The 21,965-nt window shown below is 40.5% G+C and overlaps 1 protein-coding gene across 10 annotated transcripts in view; it reads left to right on the forward strand.

Moving 5' to 3' along the window:
- The window catches only part of SBF2 (SET binding factor 2), a 517,136-nt gene that overhangs the window by 228,429 nt on the left and 266,742 nt on the right, over nucleotides 1-21,965 (forward strand). For 5 of the 10 annotated variants that reach the window (XR_016231408.1, XM_008266103.5, XM_002708809.6 and 2 more), the window contains exons 4-6: nucleotides 12,595-12,714; nucleotides 13,909-14,019; nucleotides 15,963-16,068. Coding sequence is in view for 5 of the 10 variants with exons in the window: in XM_008266103.5 (XP_008264325.3) it covers nucleotides 12,595-12,714; nucleotides 13,909-14,019; nucleotides 15,963-16,068 (337 nt within the window). In the remaining 5 variants the exon portion in view is untranslated. The remainder of the gene's footprint in view (nucleotides 1-12,594; nucleotides 12,715-13,908; nucleotides 14,020-15,962; nucleotides 16,069-21,965) is intronic. The other 5 variants (XR_016231409.1, XM_089328918.1, XM_070073459.2 and 2 more) reach the window with 3 other exon arrangements.

A 21,965-nucleotide genomic window follows, 5' to 3' on the forward strand; every position in this document is an offset into this window, starting at 1 on the left:
TAGTGTCCATTTCATTTCAACAAGTTTCCCCCTTGGTGCTCAGTTAGTAGTCACCGATCAGGGAGAACATATGATATTTGTCCCTTTGGGACTGGCTCAATTCACTCAGCATGATGTTTTCCAAATTCCTCCATCTTGTTGCAAATGACCGGGTTTCGTTGTTTTTGACTGCTGTATAGTATTCTATAGAGTACATGTCCCATAATTTCTTTATCCAGTCTGCTGTTGATGGGCATTTGGGTTGGTTCCAGGTCTTAGCTATTGTGAATTGAGCTGCAATAAACATTAATGTGCAGACAGCTTTTTTGTTTGCCAATTTCATTTCCTTTGGGTAAATTCCAAGGAGTGGGATGGCTGGGTTGAATGGTAAGGTTATCTTCAGGTTTCTGAGGAATCTCCAGACTGACTTCCATAGTGGCTTAACCAATTTGCATTCCCACCAACAGTGGGGTAGTGTCCCTTTTTCCCCACATCCTCTCCATCATCTGTTGTTGGTAGATTTCTGAATGTGAGCCATTCTAACCGGGGTGAGATGAAACCTCATTGTGGTTTTGATTTGCATTTCCCTGATTGCTAGTGATCTTGAACATTTTTTCATGTGCCTGTTGACCATTTGGATTTCCTCTTTTGAAAAATGTCTATTGAGGTCCTTGGCCCATCTCTTAAGTGGGTTGTTTGTTTTGTTTTTGTGGAGTTTCTTGATCTCTTTGTAGATTCTGGTTATTAACCCTTTATCTGTTGCATAGTTTGCAAATATTTTTTCCCATTCTGTCGGTTGTCTCTTCACTCTCCTGACTATTTCTTTTGCAGTACAGAAACTTCTCAATTTGATGCAATCCCAATAGTTGACTTTGGCTTTGACTGCCTGTGCTTCTGGGGTGTTTTCCAAGAAGTCATTGCCGGTACCTATATCTTGCAGGGTTTTTCCAATGCTCTCTAATAATTTGATGGTGTCAGGTCGTAGATTTAAGTCTTTAATCCATGTTGAGTGAATTTTTGTGTAAGGTGAAAGGTGGGGGTCTTGCTTCATGCTTCTGCACATGGAAATCCAGTTTTAAAAAAGAATACAGTGGGCCGGCACCGCGGCTCACTAGGCTAATCCTGTGCCTTGCGGCACCAGCACACCAGGTTCTAGTCCCAGTCAGGGCACTGGATTCTGTCCTGGTTGCCCCCCTTCCAGGCCAGCTCTCTGCTGTGGCCCAAGAAGGCAGTGGAGGATGGCCCAAGTGCTTGGGCCCTGCACCCCATGGGAGACCAGGAAAAGCACCTGGCTCCTGGCTTCGGATCAGCGCGGTGCGCTAGCCACAGCGCGCCAGCCGCGGCGGCCATTGGAGGGTGAACCAATGGCAAAGGAAGACCTTTCTCTCTGTATCTCTCCCTCACTGTCCACTCTGCCTGTCAAAAAAAAAAAAAAAAAATACAGTGGGGCCAGTGTTATGGCATTGCTAGTTAAGCTGACCCCTGTAATGCAGCATCCCACCTGGTTCAAGTCTTGGCTGCTCTACTTCCAATTCAGCTCCCTGCTAAATTTTCCTGGGAAAACAACTGAAGATGTTCCAAGTGCTTGGACCTTACACCCACATGAGATACCCAGAAAAGCTCCTGGCTTCGGTTTGGGCCTGTACTGGCCGTTGTGGTCATTTGGAGAGTGAAGCAGCAGATGAAAGATTCTCTTTCTCTCTCCCTCTCTCCCCGCCCCTCCCTCTGTCCCTCTTTCTCCGTCTCTCCCCTCTCTCACTCTGCCTTTCAAATAAATAAATAAATAAAAAGATTTAATAAAAATTTTTAAATAAAATTTAATAAAATTTTATTGAATCTTTTTATTTACTTATTTGAAAGACAGAGTTACAGAGAGAGGTAGAGACATAGAGAGAGCTCTTCCATCCACTGGTTCACTCCCCAATTGGCCGCAATGGCCGGAGCTGCGCTAATCCGAAGCCAGGAACCAGGAGCTTCCTCCGGGTACCCGACGTGGGTGCAGGAGACCAAGCACTTGGGCCATCTTCTACTGCTTTCCCAGGCCATAGCAGAGAACTGAATCGGAAGAGGAGCAGCCCAGACCAGAACCGGCGCTATATGAGATGCCCACGCCCCAGGCCAAGGCATCAACCCATGATACCAACTTCCATGGTATCAGTGTTTAAAAAAAAAGTATATAGCAAGAATTATTGAAATAAAAGATTCCAAAAATTTAAAATATTAACAAATTACCATTGTCACATCTTTCTATTTGAAAAAAAATCTGTTACAAATAGATTAGTATAATTATACGGACAGTAGGTTATATATCACAGTTCAGCCTAGTCACAGTACAAAGCATACTGTTTTTTTTTTCTGAGGTTGACCTTTTTGGGTACGTTGACTTTTGTTATTATCAGATTCTTCATTTTCAATATACTGTTACCTTTGACTGTTCTATTTATCTTTTAGTTCCCAGCTCACTGCTATGGACCTCACAAATTTCCCTTCTTAGACAATCAACTCCAAAATGTCGCAATATTGTTTTGCACCAATTGATGTTGTTTCACCTGTGTTGCTCTTTGCACTTCAGCTAGATTATGAATTTCCTGACAGAAGGTCTGTACCCTATCTGGTGACACCAACTATGTGGCCAACCCTATGGTTAATGTTGAATAAATAAACACATGCTACTACATTACTATTTGCTTTTTTAAACTTTCATTGTAAACATACAAATGTAGACATTTTAGAAGAATTAATTTTCTGTGTGTGTGTATTTTATGTGATATATATTGACTATAATCACATGATAAAAAGACATTGAAATATAACCTTCCAGGCCTTTATTTCTTCCATATTAAAAATATAAACAGGAGTTGGCACTGTGGTGTACGTGTAAAGCTGCTGTCAGCAATGCTGGCATCCCACACAGATGCCAGTCTGAGTCTGGGCTACTTCATTTCCAATCCAGCTCCTTGATAACATGCCTGGGAAAGCAGTGAAAGATGGCCCAAGTATTTGGGCCCCTGCACGCCCATGGGAAACCCAGAAGAAGCTTCAGATTCCTGTTTCTGGATCAACCCAGCTCTGGCTGTTGTGGCCATTTGGAGAGTGAACCAGTGAGTGGAAGATCTCACTCTGTCTCTCCTTCCCTCTCTCTCCTCTAACTCTGCCTTTCAAATAAATAAATAGATCTTGTTTTAAAAATCATAAACATTTAATATAAATTTATATCATACAGTGTATATCAGTGTGTATAGTACTTTTATGTATTGATATATTCACATCAATATATTTATTACCTTTAAATTGCTTTATACTTATTATCTCTTAAAAAATTTGTTTACTTTAAAGGCAGAGTTACAGAGAGAGAGAAAGATCTTCAGATGGCCACAACAGCTGGGTCTGGGCCAGACTCAAGCCAGGAGCTGAGAACTCCATCTGGTTCTCTAATGTATGTTGCAGGGCCCAAGCAATTAAGCATATTCCACAGCCTTCTCAGATTCATTAACAGGGAGCTGGATCAGAAGTGGAACAGCCAGGACTCCAGATGGTGCTCATATGGGCAGCTGGTGTCTCAGGCTATGGCTTAACTTGCTATACCACGACACTGGCCCCTGTAGTTATTATTTCTAAATAGAGTTTTGGCTTCTTCATATTTTGTATTTATATAATAGGAAAAAAACATTAATTTAAAGTAGAATGGAACTCACACTTTTTGAGCCTTTGCTATATGCAAGATGTATTGTATCTTTTTTTTTTTATTTTTTTTTTTATTTTTTGACAGGCAGAGTGGACAGTGAGAGAGAGAGACAGAGAGAAAGGTCTTCCTTTTTGCCGTTGGTTCACCCTCCAATGGCCGCCGCGGCCAGCGCGCTGCGGCCGGCGCACCGCGCTGATTCGATGGCAGGAGCCAGGAGCCAGGTGCTTTTCCTGGTCTCCCATGGGGTGCAGGACCCAAGCACCTGGGCCGTCCTCCACTGCACTCCCTGGCCACAGCAGAGGGCTGGCCTGGAAGAGGGGCAACCGGGACAGAATCCGGAGCCCCGACCGGGACTAGAACCCGGTGTGCCGGCGCCGCTAGGCGGAGGATTAGCCTAGTGAGCCGCGGCGCCGGCCAAGATGTATTGTATCTTGATTATTCTTCCTCTGTCCCCTCTCTATAATGTTTCTTCATTAGTTTTCCTAATCCCAGTAAATGACTTTACTATCCATCTAGGTGTTCAAAAAAAAAAAAAAAAAAAAACTCAAGTTATCACTTATTCTCCCCTTCTTTCCTTCTTCATATTGGACGTATCAGCAAATCTTGGCAGCTCTACTTCCCGTATAAATCCTCATACAGCTACTTCTCTGCCCAGCCTATGTATTTCTACTTTTGCCTTTTAGGAGCTGTTTGCCATTCAACATCAGAGTGACATCTTTAAACCAGAATTGAGATCACTTTCTTTGCTTAAAACCCTTCATGAGATTACCATTGTATTTAGAATAAAAATCCAAATGCCTTACTTCAGACTGTTGGCCCTATATAATCTATCTCCTAGTTGCCTCTGATTTCCTAGTCACTCAGACTTCATACATTCTGATTGTTTTTCTGTTTCTTTCTCTTTTTTTAAGATTTATCTTTTTGAAAGGCAGAACAACAGATCAAGATCTTCCATTTGCTGCTTCACTCTCCAAAGGGCCACACAACCAGGTCTGGGCCAGGCCCAAACAGGGAGCCAGGAACTCCAATCTGGTCTCCAACATGGGTGGCAGAGGCCCAAGCACTTGGACCGTTATCCTCTGTTTTCCCAGGCACATTAACAGGGAGCTGGATCAAAAGTGGAGCAGTTGAAACTCAAAACAGTGTTCTGATAAAGAATTCTGGGGTCACAAGCATTCATTTAACCTGCTCACTGTTTTTCTGTTTTTCAAAATACGCGGAACTCCTTCCTCCTGTAGGTCCTTTGCATTTTCCTGTTTGTCTCGTCTAGAATGTCTGACTGACTAGCTGCATTTTTCAGATGCCAGTTCCATCATCACCTTCCATAAGAGGCCCTTTCTGATTTCCCTGACTCTTCCTTTTTTTAAGATTTATTTATTTATTTGAAAGGCAGAGTTACAGAGAGAGGAGAGGGTAGGAAGACACACATAGAGAAAGAGAGATCTTCCATCTGCTGGTTCAGTCTTCAAATGGCCATATTGGCCGGAGTTAGACTAATCCAAAGCCAGGAGTCAGGAGTTTCTTCCAGGTCTCACATGTGGGTATAGGGATCTGCTTTCCTTGGTGCATTAGCAGGGAGCTGGATCGGAAGTGGAGCAGCTAGGACTGTGGCCCATATATGGGATGTTAGTACCACAGGTAGTGGCTTTATCTGCTATGCCACAGTGCCAGCCCCTCCCTGACTCTTTAATACCCCCTCCCCAGGCATTCTTCATTTCTTCATCTTTAGGTTGTTGCTTCAGAATTTATTATTTGCTTAGAACTTGCAGTACAGTATTTTCTAATTCTGTCATTCCTCTGCGTTTATTAGCAGAAATTAACCTGTAGGCTAGAATTTAAAGCAGAGACATTAAACCTGATTATATTCTCTTTTTTCATTTTTTTTTAATTTAAGAGAAGTAGATTAGTGTTCTAGTAGCCTTTAGTAGTGACCAGTTATAGAACTACTGTTATGAACTATTGAACTTTGTACATTTGATGATTTTCCATCAACTGCACAGTTTTTTGCTCATTTTGATATTGTTAGTTTTTGGACAGATGCTTTACTTTTTGACAAAATGAAATGAACAAGATTATTTTGTATATTTTCCAACGTAGGTATGGAATGTCATTTCTCTAAAGAATTCTGGTTTCCATTAATGGGAAATAGTTTAACAAATACTTGATGGTATAAATGAATTACTAATGCTGGTATGCTCCTTAGCACAGTGCCTGGTATTTAGAACATATAAGTATCGGTTCTCATTTTCATTTATGTTCTCATATTAATTAGTCCAGAGCAATGATCTCAAAAGTGTGGTCTCTGGACCAAAAGCCTCAGTATAAACTGGGTAAATTTTTGTACCTCAAACATTTTGAAAGAGAAACTGCAGCTGAAACCAGAAATCTGTTTTACCAAGCCTTCCAGGTGATTTGGATAAACATAAAAGTTGAGAATCTCTGTTCAAAAGTAGAAGTTCTTAATTTGTCTGGCGAGAGTGGAACACAGGTGTGCTGAGATAGTTCCTTAGTTGTGCAGTACCCCAGCCTACAGCACTTTGTCAGTTTGCTAATCTTTTCAAATATTAAATATTCTTTATAAAATATGAGAATGAGATATAACTGGAATGATCCACTTATGAAATAATCTTGTTTTTCTAGCCTTCTAAGGATATAGAACATATACATATGTGTTTCGGCCAGCGCCGTGGCTCACTAGGCTAATCTTCCACCTGCAGCGCCGGCACTCTGGGTTCTAGTCCCAGTTGGGGTGCCGGTTCTGTCCCGACTGCTCCTCTTCCAGTCCAGCTCTCTGCTGTGGCCCGGGAAGGCAGTGGAGGATGGCCCAAGTGCTTGGGCCCTGCACCCGCATGGGAGACCAGGAGGAAGCATCTGGCTCTTGGCTTCAGATCGGTGCAGCACGCTGGCCGTAGCAGTCATTTGGGGGGTGAACCAACAGAAGGAAGACCTTTCTCTCTGTCTCTGTCTCTCTCACTGTCTAACTCTGCCTGTCAAAAAAATAATACATATGTGTTTCAAACATTTATATCCTTTTATATCCATAATACTGTATGGTAAGCTGTTAGCACCCTTTATATTCTAGAAAGAACTCATAAATAATAAGTTTAAGAAATGATGTGTATTATACCTGCTTCTCTTGGAATTTCCATAAACAATACTTATGTATCAAAATTGGAGAAAATCTGCAGTAAAGAAACTTTTAAAACTTAGTTTAATTTATTGTTTCCAAAATTATTTGGTTAAAAGATCCTTTAGCTAAATAATGTCTATTAGATTACAGAAGAAACTGCTTTGGAAAATACTGCCTTATGAGTATGATTTTTAAAAACAGCATTTTGTGAGCTATGTATCACTAAAATAGGAATCTTTCTTGAGTGAACATATACTAACATTATAATTGAATTTGCCTTGCCTTCTGAACACTGTACAGCCCAGGAGCTATGCTAGTGAATGGGAAAAACTGCAGAACACACTCTTTGCTAGAGGTGAACTGAATTCTGAACCAAGGACTAGTGGCTGATTTGTCTGAAGGTTTATTTTTCTATATATTCATTATTTTTCAGATCAATACAGGGATAAATCAGGAGTTTTCATGTGGACCTGCTAATGTGATTAAAAGATTATTTGGCGGCCGGCGCCGTGGCTCACTAGGCTAATCCTCCACCTTGCGGCGCCGGCACACCGGGTTCTAGTCCCGGTTGGGGCGCCGGATTCTGTCCCGGTTGCCCCTCTTCCAGGCCAGCTCTCTGCTGTGGCCAGGGAGTGCAGTGGAAGATGGCCCAAGTACTTGGGCCCTGCACCCCATGGGAGACCAGGAAAAGCACCTGGCTCCTGGCTCCTGCCATCGGATCAGCGCGGTGCGCTGGCCGCAGCGCGCTGGCCGCGGTGGCCATTGGAGGGTGAACCAACGGCAAAGGAAGACCTTTCTCTCTGTCTCTCTCTCTCACTGTCCACTCTGCCTGTCAAAAAAACAAAAACAAATAAAAAAATTATTTGGCAAAAAAAAGAGAAAATTTTACAGGGGAAATTTTAAACCTACAGAATTTTGCAACTACTTAGACTTATTTATTTCCAGTTCTGGAAAGTGTCTTTTTATTTTTTTTATTTATTTTTTATTTTTTTATTTTTATTTTTTTTGACAGGCAGAGTGGACAGTGAGAGAGAGAGACAGAGAGAAAGGTCTTCCTTTTGCCGTTGGTTCACCCTACAATGGCCGCCGCGGCCAGCGCGCTGCGGCCAGCGCACCGCGCTGATCCGATGGCAGGAGCCAGGAGCCAGGTGCTTTTCCTGGTCTCCCATGGGGTGCAGGGCCCAAACACCTGGGCCATCCTCCACTGCACTCCCTGGCCACAGCAGAGGGCTGGCCTGGAAGAGGGGCAACCAGGACAGAATCCGGCGCACCGACAGGGACTAGAACCCAGTGTGCCGGTGCCGCAAGGCGGAGGATTAGCCTAGTGAGCCGCGGCGCCGGCCCAGTTCTGGAAAGTTTTAAAGTCCTTAGATTGCTTCACTGAGGCAACTTGATATAATAGTACGCTATAGAGGGTGGCATAGTGGGGAAAGCTACTGCCTGTGACTCCAACCTCCCATATGGGCGCAGTTTTGATTCCCAGCTACTCCACTTCCGATCCATCTTCCTGTTATGACCTGGGAAAGCAGTGAAGAACAGCCCACATGCTTAGGCCCCTGCACCCATGTAGGAGACCTCAAGAAACTGCTGGCTCCTGGCTTTGGTGTAGCCCAGCCCTGGCTATTGTTACCATCTGGGGAGTGAACCAGTAGATGGAGGACATTCTCATTCATTCATTCTCTCTCTCGCTCTCGCTCTAACTCTAACTCTAACTCTCTCTAACTCTGGCTTTCAAATAAATCTGTTTTTAAAAGCATACTGTAAAGTCATATTTCTTTTTTTAACTTTTATTTAATAAATATAAATTTCCAAAGTACAGCTCATGGATTACAATGGCTTTTCCCCCCATAACTTCCCTCCCACTCACAACCCTCCCATCTCCTGCTCCCTCTCCCATTCCATTCACATCAAGATTCATTTTCAATTATCTTTATATACAGAAGATTAATTTAGTATATATTAAAAGATTACAACAGTTTGCACCCACACATAAACACAAAGTGTAAAGTACTGTTTGAGTACTAGTTATAACATTAATTCATATTGTAAAAAAGCACACTGTAAAGTCATATTTCATAAAGGAATTTGATATCTGAAAGATTTTTACTTGCAGAATTCTTTTCATCTTACTTTTAAAACTGATTAAAGAAATATTGTGGGAATATAATATTGTTGAAATAACAACATAGAAAAGAAGTTGGATGCAACAATTTTTGAGAGGTAAAATAGGACATAGCAATTGCTTTGAATGAATATCTAGTGTTAGGATGCAACAAAGATGAAACTGAAATATTTGAACAAAGTGATAGGTAGGATAAACTGCCTGGAGATTTTCCTTGACTGCTGCATGAAGTCATCAAAATCAACAGTCAAGTACTTTTTTAGCATTTGTCTCAGGATATGTTTGAAGGGCAGTAGCACTTTCAGGGTAGATTTGTATGGGGGGCACTAATTTATCTCAAGTTATCAAAGCACCAAGGGCTGTCAGCTAAACATAATGGAATAACAAAGAAACTGGGAATCCCACAATTAGATATATCTCATAGTAATAATTGGTAAAGATATCTGTAAATGGGCAAGTTGTGGCTTGTGGTTATGATAGGAATAAGAGATAAGGTGACCTTGCAAGTCAATGTGAGATAACTCAGTTTAAAGTAAATTTGTATCTTTAATGGGACTTACTGAAAACAAGGGATAAACTGATGTTAGAGGAAGCCTTATAAATATGATTTAACTATGTAAAATATTTGAAAATGTTTTATATTGTAAATACTAGGTTTCAAAGCATCATTGTATTATCACTTATATTCATATGACTGTTTTGCATTTCCAATTAAGCTTCTCAATCTTTTTTCAGTATGAAAATTTGTCATTATAAAACAAATGCCAAATATAGCCAGTATCATTATGTAATCACTACCCAAAAGATATTCTAGCAGCTGTATCAAATGGACAGTATTCCCCTTATGTGATTAAGTTTTTTGAGAAAAATTTTTTTGAAAACCACCATATTACTATCTCCTGGAAAAAGCAGTATTTTACCTAATAATATTTGGGTTTATTTGGGTTTTTTCTTTAATTATATATGGTATATTTTGCTTTTAAAGCAGGAATATGAATTTGTCTCTGAACTCGGGACATGATATTCTTGTAGGAGAGTAATTGGAATTAATAATAACATTTTTGGGTTTATGGCACATTCACAAATTAAAAATCAGCATCCACAATAAAAAGCAATATAAATGAAATTATTTTTTGCTTACTGATATACATTATATTGCAACTATTTTCTTTCCTGTTATTAATGATTCCTTAACATCTTTAAGAAATAACCATTGTAGGCCGGCGCTCTGTCTCAATAGGCTAATCCTCCGCCTGCAGCACTGGCACACCGGGTTCTAGTCCTGGTGGTTGGAGCGCCGGATTCTGTCCCAGTTGCTCCTCTTCCAGTCCAGCTCTCTGCTGTGGCCCGGGAATGCAGTGGAGGATGGCCCAAGTGCTTGGGCCCTGCACCCCATGGGAGACCAGGAGAAGCACCTGGCTTCTGGCTTTGGATCAGCGCGATGCGCTGGCCACAGCACACCAGCTGCAGTGGCCATTGGAGGGTGAACCAATGGCAAAGGAAGACCTTTCTGTCTCTCACTGTCCACTCTGCCTGTCCAAAAAAAAAGAAGAAGAAGAAGAAGAAGAAATAACCATTGTAATTTATTTTGTATTTCTGTCAAAGTAGAATAATAGTCATTTATTCGAAGTTATTGTCAAGCTGCCTTCTAATGGTACTCTGGGGTATTTATCACAATCTCATAAAAATGTGGATAGCTTTATCTCTTCCAGGAATTTCAGTCATTCATTTGTCATTTTGAGTTTGTTGTAATATATGAAGAATATGATTCATTAAGTGTGGAAATCTTTGGTAAATTCATAGTTATCACATTTTTGTTATTTCTAAGGATTCCAGAAACCAACCAACTTAATTTTAGATTTTGCTTTGTAACAGATGAAAATCTTTCAAGAACATATGGACCTTATCATACATATACAAAGTAAACAGATAGTTCCCTTTAGATATGTGCATTCCATGGACATCTGATACTTGGTTGAGTTGTACTGTATTAGAAACTAAATGGGCTGTAAAAAGTAGAAAATGTAGTTTTTGATCCTCATGAGGAGATTAGGGAAGAATTCCTTAGTGAAATACTCAGAAAGCCATTCTAAGAAAATTCATTTTGGGGTCCGGTGTTGTAGCATAGTAGGTTAACTTGCTGTCTGCAACACTGGCATCCCATAATGGGTACTGGTTTGAGTCCCAGCTGCTCCATTTCTGATTCAGCTCCCCACTAAAGCATCTGGGGAAACAACGAAAGATGGCCCAAGAGCTTAGCACCTGCTCCCACATGGGAGACCTGGATGAAGCTCCTGGCTCCTGGCTTTAGCCTGTCCCAGCCTTAGCTGCTGCAGCTGTTTGGGGAGTGGGCCAGCTGATGGAAGATCAACCTCTCTGTCTCTCTCATTGTCTCTCTGTCTCTCTGTAACTTTGCCTTTCAAATAAATAAAATATTTTTTAAAAAATTCATTTCTGCATATATGTAGTAAACAAATATTAAGTTTCAGCTTTGTGCCCAGCCCTTACTTTAAGGACTGAGAAATCACACTGATTTCACTTCAGAAATCATGGCCTTTATGGGAAATGTTGTAGTGAGGACACAGACCAAAACCAAAATAAGTAAAATGGATAATTTCTTAGACAATGGCAAGTGTCATGTAGCAAATGAAGCAGAGACAGGGAAATGGGAGTATTAGGGCACTGCAGTTTCAAGTACAGTGGTCAGCGAAGTCGCATGAGAGCAGAAGATGCTGAGAGGAAGCCCTAAAGCACAAGAGGGACTTAGTCCTCAGAATATCTTTGGGTAGATGGTCCCTGGCACATCCGGGTGGAGAAGCAACAGGCAAGTCCATAACCCACTGATAGACACCCGACGTATGTTTGAAGAGCAACAAGGAAGTAAAATGGGTCAAAAGAAGAATAAAGGAAATGAAGGGTGGATTTTATAGCAATAATATAGTAACTCAGTTGATAGTTGATAGTGGCTCAAAGATTTATGATTTATGGTAACAGTGGAGGTGGTAAGAAATCGGAATTTTCTCACAGTTGATTTCCCATTTAAGTAAGTATCATTTTTCATTGCTTTGATCACTAAAGTAATTTGAACATGCCTCATTCACCATTGATTAGTGGTACATCATTAGGAAAAGAAAAATTCAAATAAAATTGTGCGTATCTCAAACTTAAGGAGCATTTCAAAAATGAAATAAGCGCTACTTTATAATTTTTTTAAAACATCTATTTTATTTATTTGAAAGACAAAATGAGAGAAAGAGAAAGAGGTCAATCTTTGATCTACTGATTTACTTCCCAAATGCCTCAACTCTCAGGCCTGAGCCAGGCTGAAGCCAGGAATCAGGAACTTTATCCGGGTCTCCCACGGGAATCAGGGTCCTAATCCTTGGGCCATCTTCCACTGTGATCCCAGGTGCATTAGCAAGGAGCCATATCTGAAGCAAAGTAGCTGGAACTCAAACTGGTGGTCTGATATAGGATGCCAGCAGTACAAGCAAGTAGCTTAACCTGTTGTGCCACATTGCTGGCCCCAATTGTTTTATAATTTCTTTACTTGATTTTTAAATTATATTATGTTATTATATTTTGTTTTTTGTAAGTTATATGAAGGGTATATGATATATCTGTCTTGTAAGTTATGAACCTAGCAAATTCTGTTGATCACAGTGTGTCTTTTTCTAGGGAACAAAGAAGGAAGATACTGAAAGTGAAGAAGTGTCTGGTTTAATTCAGCCTGCAGAAGTATTTGCTCCCAAAAGCCTGGTGTTGGTGTCCAGATTAGATTATCCAGAGATTTTTAGGGTAAAGAATTCATAGTTGTCATTACTAATTTGTTATTTTGTAAATCTGCGTTGAGTGAACCATGGAGGAAAGTTCTTTGAAAACTATCATTAGATTGATTTAGAAATTCTACAATAAATTAAAATTAGTCTGAACAGGAGAAACGGCTTCATGGATGAAATGAATGTCCGGCTGAATGTATGTGACTTTTTAAACAAGTTAAAGTTCTAAAACACTAGTGTTTGTCTCTCAAAAGTTCCCATAATTATTGAGACCAAAATCTGTAAGTGCCAAAGAAATAATGTGATTATTTTGATCAGATTTAACATGCATTGGTAAAGTAACAACCTCATATATGTTTACTCACTTTATGAGGAATCCTGCTGAAGTCAGTAGGGTGTGTGTTTGAGATTTCATACAATTCTGATCATGCTACTACCAGCATAGCTTTTAAATGCTTACTTCCAGATATCTTCCTTTTGTTGGTACTAATAATTTTCAAATGTAAGACAAAGTATTTATTTATAAATATTTGCAGTGATACACAATTTTGGGAAATTTTTTTCTAGGAAGTGATATATATGTGTATCTGTATGTATATGTTTGAGAAGAAATAACTTAGTGTCAAGATTTCAATGACAGTGGGTAACCTCTAACAATGCTAAGTTTTCAGTCACAAATTTCATTGAACTGAAAGATTTGTAAAGATGGGATTTTATCATTTATTTTACCATGTGTCTTCCACTGTGCTCGAAGTGTTAGTATTATGTTTTCTTTTTTTTTGCTATGCTTTTTTATAATTCATGTAAGTTATATTTTCTATTGAATAAGTGATCTGTATTATAAAAGCCACAAAACAAGACAAAAGTGTTACATTTTGATCTTGATATTTGAAGTAATTTGATAGTTAGCTGAAACAACAGGGCAAAACAGTGAAGCAAAAATGGTTTTAGCCCTACAGATTATCTGAGCACAAACACCTGTTTTACAAATTATGGATTTCTGCTTTCTATAAACTCATCTCAGGAGTTCATTTGGTGGCTCTGGTTCTAAAGGAAAATTTAATAAACGTTTGCTGCTTAAAATTTACTCCATGTTCACCATAGAATATACTTTACTAGGTTCAAAGAGAAATTTTCCTAAGAGCAGATACAATAACAATTTATTTTTAGTGCTTTCTCCATGAAATAACTTCATGCATCTCTCTCTTTGCAGGCCTGCCTGGGTTTGATCTATACTGTGTATGTGGACAGTCTGAATGTCTCCTTGGAAAGTTTAATCGCAAATCTTTGTGCTTGCCTTGTTCCTGCAGCTGGAGGGTCTCAGGTAAACAGAATAGAAAGGAAGATAGAGCCTATTTTTCTCCCTCTCCTCCAGTTAATTTATGAAGAGAGGGAAACAAAGGATTCTTTAACTGTTTTAGTCTTAAATAGGATCCTAGTTTAGTTAAGCTTTGTCCCTATGGTCTATCTTGTAGACACCCAACATTTCATTCTTTTCTTTGGTGATGAGGTTAATTTTAACACACAGTTCACCTTTCATATAGCGTAATTAGAAGTCATATTTTGTTTAACTTGAACTCTAGTTCATATTTTCTTGGAAATAGACTTTTTTAAGCTTAACTTTTAAATATGTTCTTTCTGTTGTTCTTACTTTTATATAGTTCCACCTCGTTTTTTTTTTTTACTTAAAAATGTTTCAGTGATAGAAATTAGAACATTAAGACATTCTCAGCACACTTACCTGTATACCATTTTAATTGCAAATACTTTTGGATAGACCTCTTTATTCTATATGTCTTAAGAGTTTTGTTTTGTTTCTGAATTATAAAAATAAGAACCTCAACTGTGTTGATTGATTTATTGTTTCTAGAGAAACCAAACTCTGAAAAGAATAGACTCTTCCTTAAATCCTAAAAATGATTAGTTAGTAATTTATTTTGCTTACTTATTCTTTTTTAAGATTTATTTTATTCTATTTGGATGGAAGAGTTACAGAGAAAGAGAGGGAGAGACAGAGAGAAAGATCTTCCACCTACTGGTTCACTCCCCAAATGGTTCACCCCTCCCACGTGGATGACAGGTGCCTGAGAACTTGGGCCATCCTCCACTGTTTTTCCCAAAAAGCTGAATGGGAAGTGGAGCAGGTGTTACTCAGATTGGCACCCATATGTGATGCCAGCAATGCAGGCGGTGGCTTTTTCCACTTCACCACAATGCCAGCCCCTTGCTTATTGTTACATTAGGGAAGAGGACAGCTCTCTAAGAATCATGTGGATAGTCTTCAGTCTGATATCACTTGTAGTGAAATTGACTTTGTTTTTGCAAGGGCTTTGCCTTTTTAAATGCCTTCTTTCTTTCCCAGTGTCTTTGTCTTAAATTTTTATCTTCTTTTTTTTCCTTCTGCTCACTCCTTCTTTTTTTTTTCTTTTTTTAAAGATTTATTTATTTTATTTGGAAGACAGAAATACAGAGAGAGAAGGAAAGAGAGAGATCAGTCTTCCATCTGCTGGTTCACTCCCCAGATGGTCACAACAGCCAGGCTTGGGCCAGGCCGAAGCCAGGAGCCAGGAGCATCGTCTGGGTCTCCCACATGGGTGTAGGGGCCCCAGTACTTGGTCCATCCTCTGCTGCTTTCCCAGATGAAAAACAGGAAGCTGGCTCGGAAGCAGAGCGGCCGAGACTCAAACTGGTGCCCATGTGGGATGCCGGCGTTGCAGGCGGAGGCCTAACTTTTTATGCCTCTGCATGGGCCCCTTTTTCTCACAATTTTTAAATTGTATGTGAAGGGAACGACTCTCATGTATCTGACATATGCAGTTTCAATAGTGCAGTGGTACTTCCCTCCCACCCTTCTCCCTTGCTGCCGCCCTTCCTCTTCCTCCCTTTACTATTTTTCTTCTAATTTTTACAAATGCAGGGTAGTAAATGGGAGTTTGTTGATAGTTAGGGCCAGATTTTAAGAAGCAGAATTGTTTGTTTTATGAGCCTTTACTAAAGTTGATCATTTTAACACTTTACCATTTTTTAGTTAATTAAGAGATTGTCAGTGTTTTTTATGCTTCTGCTCTATTAAATTTTCATTGACTTCTGACTTAAACCATTTTCAGTATATAAAGCAATGTGGATGTTATAGACTATTCATTGGTATTGATTGCATGTTAATTGGTTCTTTATGTGGCCATTTGTTCTAAATTTGAACTGCAAAGGGATTTTTATTTCAAGAAAAAGTGAAATCATTTGTATGTGTATGTTTCTCCGATTCTGTAGAAGCTGTTTTCCTTGGGTGCAGGAGATCGGCAGCTGATCCAAACTCCTTTACATGATAGTCTTCCTGTCACAGGCACTAGTGTGGCTCTCCTGTTTCAGCAATTGGGTATGTCTTTTTCTTCCAGTTTCAATGTCTTCTTATAGAAGCCTATGGAAAAAAATTACATTCACATCATCTGACATCAGTTAAGAAACTATAGAACAATCATTAAATATCTCTCCCCAGCTTAAGAGGGTAGGAAACAGAGAAGAGCAGAGTTCATTTAGCAAGTTTTGGCTGTTGAGGGGGCTGCCTGCCTGAGAGACTTGATTCTGTGTCATCTCATTGAGAGCACAAGCACTGGTGCAGTCTACATGTGTGGTGTGGCTAAGCACAAGAAGGGAGGTAAGGATGCTTGCAGTGTGTTGCACAGCTTGCTGCGATTGTAAGAAAGCATGTAACTTGAGATTTATCCCTCGGGAGGGAGAAGAGCATCCACTCTTGTATCTTTTTGGAGAGCTACCAATGCGAAGATACAAAGAAGGTAGAGCTATTATTCTTTGCTATTAAGAATTAAGTATATTTGCTGTTAAGACAAAAGTATAGCTACCTTGGAATAGTTTGACTTTTTTTTAAAGTTAAATAAACTCTATGTTCCAGCCATTCTACCCCTAGGTATTTAACCAAAGAAAATGATGATACATGTCCATAAAAATATTCATACTGAAATGCTCTTAAGCATTGTATTTATAGTAGTGGAAACTGAACACAGGTTCAGGGTCCATCAGTGGTAATGTGTCAGTGATAATGGGAATGGATAAAAGTCCCTGGTATATCCAAACAGTGGAATACTATTAAGCAATACAAAGGAATGAATCATTCATACATATAACATATATGAACCTGAAAATGTTTATGCTAATGATCAGTTTCTGTTAAGTTCTGAAAAATGTAATATAATCTGTGATAGCAAAACCAACTGGTATTGTAGGCAGGAAGAGAGATTACATAGGAACATGAGGAAACTTTTTGGATGATGTTTGGGTTCATAATCTTAATTGTGGCAGTGGTTTTACAGATATATAGGTAATCAAAATGTGTCAAATTCTAAAAGAAAATTGAAAACATTTACACAAACATTTGTAGATGAGTGCTCACAGCAACATTATCTGTAACAGAAAATGGGAACTGGCATCATGTTGCAATGGGCTAAGCCACTGCCTGCAACACCTGGTATCAGTTCAAGTTCTAGCTGTTCCTCCTCTCATCCAGCTCCCTGCTAATATTCCTGGGAAAGCAGCAGAAGATGGTCCAAGTATGTGGGCCCCTACATCCACGTGAGAGACCTGGAAGAAGCTCCTGGTTCTCAGGGTCGGCCCAGCCCAGCCCCGCCCCAGCCGTTCTGGCCATTTGGGTAGTATACCACTGGATGGAAGATTTCTCTGTGTATCCCTCTCTATATCTCCACCTCTCAGATACATAAATCTTAAAAAAAAAGAAAAAAAAGAAAGAACAGAAAGGAAGAAAATGGAAATAAACCAAATGTCCGCTACTGAATGGATAAGCAGATTTTGGCGTATCCACACAATGAAAAATTTTTCAGCCAGAGAAAGGAATGGAATATTGATACATGCTATAATATAGATGAATCCTGAAAACACACTAAGTGAAAGAAGTCAAACAACAAAAGGCCACATATTGTGCGTTTCCACTTTTATATGGTTTCCAAAACAGGAAATCCATGGAGAAAATAAATTAGTGGTTACCAGGGGCTGGGGAGAGAGTGGGCACAGGAATGTGACTGCTGGTACATGTGGGGTTTCTCTTGTGGGATGAAATTGTTCTGAGTTAGATATGAAATAACTTGTGACTATACCAAAAACTACAGAATTGTACATTTTAAACTGGGTGAATGCTGTGATGTTGATTTGTATCTTGATAAGGAAAAAACTGTTTGGGCCTTATCAAAAGAACTGAGGAGCCTTCTACAAGAGCCTTGCAGCTGATCTAAAATGGGAGAATTTTAGCTTCAAAAAGTATAATAATTGCTGTTGGTTTTAAAATAGCAGTTGTTTTAAGATTCATGAATTCTTATGTTAGAAGGGAATTGTCAGGGCTGGCGCCGTGGCTCACTTGGTTAATCCTCTGCCTGAGGCGCCGACATCCCTTATGGGCACTGGGTTCTAGTCCCAGTTGCCCCTCTTCCAGTCCAGCTCTCTGCTGTGGCCCGGGAGTGCAGTGGAGGATGGCCCAAGTGCTTGGGCCCTGCACCTGCATGGGAGACCAGGAGAAGCACCTGGCTCCTGGCTCCTGCCATCGGATCCCTCTCTCCCTCCCTCCCTCCTTCCCTCTCTCCCTCCCTCCCTCCCTCCCTCCCTCCTTCCCTCTCTCCCTCCCTCCCTCCCTCCCTCCCTCCCTCCCTCCCTCTCTCCCTCTCTCCCTCTCTCCCTCCCTCCCTCCCTCCCTACCTCCCTCCCTCTCTCCCTCTCTCCCTCCCTCCCTCCCTCCCTACCTACCTCCCTCTCTCTCCTTGGCTCTCCCTGGCTCTACCTCTCTCTGTAACTTTTGTCTTTCAAATAAATAAAATAAATATTATAAGGGGGGGGGAATTGTCACCTACCTCAGAATATGACAAGGAACTAATTTCTTATCTTGAAAACTTAACAATGAATGAAATAATGAGATCAGGTAATCCAAGAGTAGATTAGGAGAATTATCTTTTTTCAAAATTACCTTAATTAATAAATGGTAAAGCAGTGATGAAGGTACAAGCATCAGCAGCTGTTAGCACAAAAAGAAAATCAAATACTAAATTCCTATTCTTGCCAGACAGTAGCAGTAGATTTGGTAGAGAGATAAAACCTGAATTTGATGACAGGAAATAGAGAAGACAGAGGCACACATTGAACTGCACCAACAGAATGTAATTATAAAAATCCAGGCTCTCAGAAACTGTCAGTTGAAAATTCCAGGTTCTTTAGCCAATAAATTGTAGGGAGAAAAAATGAGAGGAGGAGATTAAAAGACATGCTATGGGTTCGGTGCTGTGGTGCACTAGGTTAATCCAGATGTGAGTCAGCATTCCATATGGGCGCCGGGTTCTAGTTCTGGTTGCTCCTCTTCCAGTCCAGCTCTCTGCTGTGGCCTGGGAAAGCAGTGGAGGATGGCCCAGGTGCTTGGGCCCCTGCAGCTGCATGGGAGACCAGGAAGAGGCACCTGGCTCCTGGCTTCAGATCAGCGTAACCCCAGCTGTTGAAGCCATTTTGGTGGTGAACCATCAGATGGAAGACCTCTCTAATCTGTCTCACTGTCTATAACTCTACCTGTCAAATAAATAATTAAAAAATCTTTTAAAAAAAAAAGACATCCTATTATTTAATAGAATGAGACTGAACTATAGCATCAGGATGCATTTGTTGGTGGTCGGGGTGTGTGGTGACATAGAAAATTGGTTAAGTCAAATGGTTACCTAAAGCAGTAGAGATAGGTTATGACTGAGGGGCTTGCAGGGTTGCTGATAAAGTTCTCTTTCTTGACATGGGTGATTTTTTTTAAGATAACTCACTAAGCCGGTTTTTTTATTTGTGAGATTATCCTATCTGTGTTTAGTTTGACAATAAAAATACATTCTTAAAAAACTTGGAAAATCATTTAACGTTTTCTAGGTATACCTGTTGTGGGCCTAACTATCTCAATTTTTATTCCAAGTTATTGCCCCCACAGAGATAAGAATTCAAAGCAGAGGCATAAATATAGCTCACAGTGAAAGCAGGATTTATTTAAAAGTGAGAGAGTAAATATGCTTTCTTTTTTTTAAAAAGATTTATTTTATTTATTTGAAAGTCAGAGTTACAGAGAGAGGAAAAGCAGAGAGAGAGAGAGAGAGAGGTCTTCCATCCGTTGGTTCACTCCCCAGGTGGCTGCAATGGCTGGAGCTGCGCTGACCCGAAGTCAGGAGCCAGGAGCCTGGAGCTTCCTCCAGGTCTCCCATGCAGATGCTTTCCCAGGCCATAGCAGTGAGCTGGATCGGAAGAGGAGTTGCCGGAACTAGAACCGGCGCCCATATGGGATGCCAGCGCTTCAGGCCAGGGCCTTAACCCACTGCGCCACAGCACCAGCCCCGAGTGAATATGCTTTCACACAAGCATGTGGGCAACCCCACACCAAGAGATACTTGCCACGAGTGGGCCAGAGAGATCTGTCTGTGAGGAGAGAGCATAGGAAGAGGCCAGAGTAGGACCCAAAAGTAAGGTCCAGAATCTACAAGCAAAAAAGGCCAATCTCACATGGATTATCGTGCCTTTTATGAGGTAGGGGCATCATATCTAATTGAATATCCAAGTGGGCTGGCGTGTGGGTGGGATTTATTGTATAGGAGGCTGTCTGGGAGTTTCATGGCACTTCAACTTGGAGCTTAACTTCCATGTGGCCATCATGAGGTCTCCATTATGGTCCTGGATGAGGCACAGTGACTGTGTGGGAAAGTGGGCATAGTGGATAACTGGACACAGGTAACAACAGGTGGTGTTACAACACAGGGCTGGCATACATTGTGATTCCACCTCACCTGTTCTTACCTAATCTTTTCGATTAGTTCCTTTGTATCAGACCTAACTTCGTTTTTTAAAAATACCTTAAAAATTACATGGCTTGAGCAAATTAAAATTTTATCCTTCTCACATAAATTGATTGTAGGTAGGCAGTCTAGGTTCCAGGTTGCTTGGGGATGATACTGAAATTCTGTCTGATGATTTTCCCCTGTTTGTTTATGGGACATTTTCCCTCATTGGACTGTGAGCTTCAGGAACAACTCCATCTTATTATTCTTGTGTCTTCTGTATCTAGCACAGTGCATGAAGCACAAAGGCTGTTCATTAGTGTCTATCGAGTAAACAAATGACAGGATGGAAGTCATACCTCATTAGATTCTTTCTTTTTTTTTTTTTTAAGATTCTTTTATTTTATTTGAAAGTCAGAGCTACACAGAGAGAGAAAAAGAAGCAGAGAGAGAGAGGGAGAGGTCTTCCACCTGCCGGTTCACTCCTCAATTGGCCATAGCAGCCAGAGCTGTGCCAATCCAAAGCTAGGAGCCGCCTCCGGGTATCCCACGCAGATGCTGGGAGGAGCCCAAGTACCTGGGCCATCCTCCACTGCCCTCCCAGGCCACGGCAGAGAGCTGGATTGGAAGTAGAGCAGCCACCCATTTGGGATGCCTGCAGTGCAGCCAGCAGCTTTACCTGCTAAAGCACAATGCCGGCCCCTAGATGATTTCTAATGAAGCTTCCAGAATCCATGATGATTGCTCACTTGAAGATGAAATTTTTGTTATTTCCTTTAATATTTTGAGCTTAATTACTTTTTGCTTGCATATTCTAAATCCTCTTTTTTCAGAGAAAGAATGGGGGAAAGATAAGGAGGAAAGCAGAAAGACAGTGCTGTGTGCGGAGTTGTAGTTTCCAAAGCCTGTGGTGGTGATAATTCTGTCTAAAGGCATTCTCTTATCACTACTCATTTTGGTTGGACCAGTTGAAGGCCAATATTAGACCATTATCAGAGTTCACTACCTGGGTTGGCCGGGCTGGGGGAGGTGGGAGGGTGGTAGTTGTGGATTTTACAAAGCACAGACAGGAAGCAGATAAGACTAGAAGATTCTTTTGTAGCCTTGACTAGTTTTCCTGTGAAAAGTCTAAATGTAATGATAGCATTTCCTTTGTTCTTCTCTCTATGAATTGGTAGGATACTGAAATTGTTTTCCAAAAATAATTATGTGGATCTGTGCCGTTCTGACCCCATAATTTCCTGTTAATCACCTTTATCTCTTGCTTATCATCTTTTTATTTATTTGGTTCTTCTCTTGTTCTAGCCTGTGTGAAATGTTTGTTTGCCTAAATATTTGTGTGTTAAGTACAGTAAACAGTAGTGCTTTACATTAGTAAGATTGTATTTATAGAAACTTTCTTTTTCAAAGATTTATTTATTTGAAAGGCAGAGTTACAGAGGTAGAGGAGAGAGAGAGGGAGGGA

Source organism: Oryctolagus cuniculus, chromosome 1 (assembly GCF_051225735.1).
Source record: "Oryctolagus cuniculus isolate XC-2025 breed Fujian yellow rabbit chromosome 1, ASM5122573v1, whole genome shotgun sequence".
Classification (NCBI taxonomy): domain Eukaryota; kingdom Metazoa; phylum Chordata; class Mammalia; order Lagomorpha; family Leporidae; genus Oryctolagus; species Oryctolagus cuniculus.